At 47.5% G+C, this 3795-nt stretch overlaps 1 protein-coding gene across 7 annotated transcripts in view; it reads right to left on the minus strand.

The window, feature by feature from the left end:
* The window catches only part of RNF32 (ring finger protein 32), a 22724-nt gene extending 18968 nt beyond the window's left edge, over positions 1-3756 (minus strand). The window contains exons 1-3 of one of the 7 annotated variants that reach the window (XM_006904465.3): positions 3700-3756; positions 1605-1694; positions 793-1066 (exon numbers count right to left, since the gene is read on the minus strand). In XM_006904465.3, coding sequence (XP_006904527.1) covers positions 793-1066; positions 1605-1619 — 289 coding nt within the window. In that variant the 5' untranslated portion in view covers positions 1620-1694; positions 3700-3756. The other 6 variants (XM_025044896.1, XM_025044884.1, XM_025044892.1 and 3 more) reach the window with 6 other exon arrangements.
* Between the last annotated feature and the right edge of the window lie 39 nt (positions 3757-3795).

Consider the following 3795-nt stretch of genomic DNA (forward strand, 5'->3'; position numbering starts at 1 on the left):
TTTCTGACTGAGATTCTACACCGCGTTCAGTGGCCACGGCCCTTTCGTCTCCCGCGCTCTGGGACTGTTCCTCCATCTTTATTTGCTTTTAACCTGACGCTTTTGAAGAGCGCTGGCCAGGAGCTGCGTACATACCCTTCGGTTTGGGTTTGTCTGTTCTTTCCTCACGATCACATTCAGCCTGCGTCCGGGCAAGAACACCGCGAGGGAAGGCTGTGCCTTTCTCAGAGCAGGCCTGGACGCATGTGACGTTGGCGTGTGTCACGATCAGGGACGGGCACTTTGGTCACCTGGTCGAGGCGCTCTGTGCCCCGCGTCACCCTGGTAAAGCTGTCATTGCTCCCCGGCAATGACTGCGTAGCTGTGGGGAGACACGGTGCCATTGTGTCCCCACGGGATTTCCCCGCCGGTTCCAGAGTCACTGGTGGGCGTCGCTGCTGTGCTGTCTGCCAGTGATTTTCATTTCTAGTCCGTCTCCTACATCTGTTAGTTGTCATCCTGCTGTAAGAAAGAGCTTTTCTTTCCCTTTACTTATTCAGTTATTTCTGTTAGTGCAGATGCACGGATATTTATTTTATCCTACTGTTTTTACTGATTTTACTTATCATTACAATTTTTATCTTCTTGTTCCGATTGTCCCCATCGTCATTTATAAGCTTCAGTACATACGTACCTTTTTGTAAGATTCTAAATTAAAATAGATTATTTCTGTACCAGAAAAAAAATCATACTATTAATCTCAATTAAAATTCTTTAGCTCTAATAAGCCCAAACATGGCGAGATCGGCTTACCTAAAGTTAACGGAGGCGGTTTTGGGTCAAGAACGTATTCTTTTTCCGGATCTTCCACTTTTGGGCCCAGTGTCGTTTTGTGAAGTCCCGTATCTATCACTGCTTTCGTATGTCTTTTTAGAGGTTTGGATCTGTCCTCTCTTTTTGCTACATTTGTCTTAGAATGATCTGCTACTGAAAGATTTCGAAGTTGGAGATCGTGTAAAATGTGATCTTGTAAAGCAACCGCAGTGACTGCTAATTTATCTAATTTACCTTGTTTGGATGAATGACCCTAAAAAGTAGGAAAGAGCCACATATACAGACCGTTATGGAATGTATCATTTAGAAGAAAACGGAGGGTCTGGTACTCGACCCTGAAAACCTACTGCGCCAGACTGAATGGTAAACGGTGCTCGGCCCATCGCTACCCCGGTCAGAGCAAGCTCGGCCTCACCATTTGTGCTAACGACAGAGTAATAGCTTTCCATTTAATTACCGAGTCCTTAATTATAATACAAATAAATTCATTATGGCCTCTAAACACTGTGCAGGCCTGAACACATTCTGTTTCGCTAGAATTAAATTAGACTCCGAGCAAGTCTGGCTTGTTATATTAAAGAGAATCTTGCATTTAAGGAGATGCTTTTTTTGGTGAAAACATATAGAATAAAACTGCCTTGCAGCTAAGAGATGCTTGTAGTAAATACTACAGCTGATAGATCCTCCTTCGAGCAAAGTTTGCAGACTATTTTTTACACTCAAATAACAGCCGAGTTAAATAGATATTCACGAGTTAAACAATGCATATATTTTTAAAAAGAGTTGCGTACCTTATTTTTTAACATGCTGAAGCAGGAAAAGTTGTTGCTGGGTTATATCGAATTATGTCATCGTCATATTACATTCCTTTAATTCTTCTACTGTGGAAACATAGTCAACGTGACGTCAGAGCTGGCGGGCACGTGCACATGAGAACCACCCACCGCCGGACGGGATGGAGTGACACGGACGCGCGCACCCCTCGGGCCAGAGACCAGGGCTTGGGAAGCGGAATACGGCCTCGGGAGGTGACACTCACACGGGGACCCGAAGGACAGAGGACAAGGAACCTGCGACACTACGGGTTCCACAGCCACAGAGGGACTCAGGAACTCAGCACATGCCCACCGCTTAGGGAGACAGGGGACAGTGGGTGCACCGGAATGGAAGCAGGGTGCTGGTGACTTCAGTCCTCACGACGCAGACGTGTGGACACGGGGAACGATCTCGGGTTCCGGGCTTGCTCTGCCCGGTTGCTGGGCAGGGGACTCGACATATCTGAGCCTCAGTTTCCCCTCGCTGAAGCAGGTATAAGCACGCACGGTGCGCAGGACCAGGCTGGGCGAGAAGGATCTCACGTGGACCCTTGCGCACGGAAGATGCTCCGTAAATGGTTATTCTGGCTCTATTTCCCTTCGAAGCTGGTGGAAGAGTTTGGAATCGGCCCTTTCAGTTTTTACACAAGGGTATGTTTTATGAACATAAGGTCCAGAATATACTGGAAAGGGGAGAAACAGGAGTTATTGAAGTAATCTAGGAAATAGCGCTGCGGGCCTAAGTGTCAAACTAGACAGGAATTAATCCGAAATAAGTGTCTAAGGATCGACACCTCTGTTAAATTAGTCTGACAGGTGAACCCTCTGCGGAGCGAGTGTAGAGTGAGGAAAATGGAGACAACTCCGAGGTCGCCAGGGCTCAGCAGCTGCCAAGATGACAGATGACAGCAGTGGCCGCAGCCTTGTTCCCTGTCAATTCTGGCATCAAGCGGTGCATGACAAGTTTCTGTCCAGCATTTCATCGTGACAGGCCAGGTAGAAGGTATTTAAAGGGCTGGAAGACCACTGCCAGAATTTCCCCTACTTCTTTTAAAACGCCTGGAACCTGGCAGAATACAGTTGCCATCACAGTAAAAGTCGTCTGATGACCATAGCTGGCTGTCTGCCGTCTACAGTTTTATCTCTTGTCTACACTGTAAGCCACTGTGATTTAAAAACAAGGTAAGAGCTTTGAAAAACGGTGTCCCTTGTAAATCCTACAGTAGCATTAAATTTCAGAGTTGGAAACTTCAAATATTTAGTCCAACTCCATTTTATAAATGAGAAAACATGTCCAGAGATTAGGTGACTCTCAAGATTACATAACCAGTCGGTGGCAGCGATAGGGTCAGAAACTTAATCCTTGTCCAGTATTAAGAACTAAAATCAATAGGAATATTCTTTTTGTAAACTCCAGTATTAACCCCTAGATAAAAGAGGTGGGGCTTGGTAAAAAAGAACCTTCTGGTGTCAAAATAATTAGTTACCAATCTGTCTCAGTGACCTTAAGCTAATTAATAAACATGCTAATTAAAAACAGGCACACAAGAGATACAAACATACAATTTAAAAATACAATTTGACACACTGTCTCATGCCTGGTAACTTAGGAAATCGTCGTTTGCGCATTTTCATGCGACTCCACCTGGGGTGGCCAGAAGCACACAGACAGATGTAGAATTACAAGGTTAAAATCCTCTGAAAACTTCAAGCATACCTCCGGACTTGGTTCCCTTTTAAGAAATTGGTAGCGTTTGGTTTGGGGAATTATCGATTTTAGACTGCTAATGTTTTGAGGCCCTCCCAAGGCACGGTCACCCAAGGCTGTCCCGGAGACCGAGCACCCTTGGGGCTGCTGTCCGGGAAGACTACCCGCCATCCTCCAGGGTGTCCTGGGTCGTCACCAAGGGGTACTCCGCAGCCCTCCCCCACCCCCAGCCCCCCTAACCTAGCTCTGCTTCTGCGCCCTTCCTTTTAACTCTGCTGGGGAACCGTCCCCTCTCCACCCTTCTCCCTAACCCAACTCGGTGGCATCCGCACAGGCAAGCGAGCCCGCCCTCCGCATACCCACCGCGGCCTTCCGCGCAGCCTCTGCGCCTCGCCGTTGCCTAGCAACCACCGGTCGTCCCCGCCCCCCCCAGCGCGCATGCTCAACGGCCGGATCCTG

The sequence above is a fragment of the Pteropus alecto genome, unplaced genomic scaffold (genome assembly GCF_000325575.1).
Source record: "Pteropus alecto unplaced genomic scaffold, ASM32557v1 scaffold320, whole genome shotgun sequence".
In the NCBI taxonomy this organism is placed as follows: domain Eukaryota; kingdom Metazoa; phylum Chordata; class Mammalia; order Chiroptera; family Pteropodidae; genus Pteropus; species Pteropus alecto.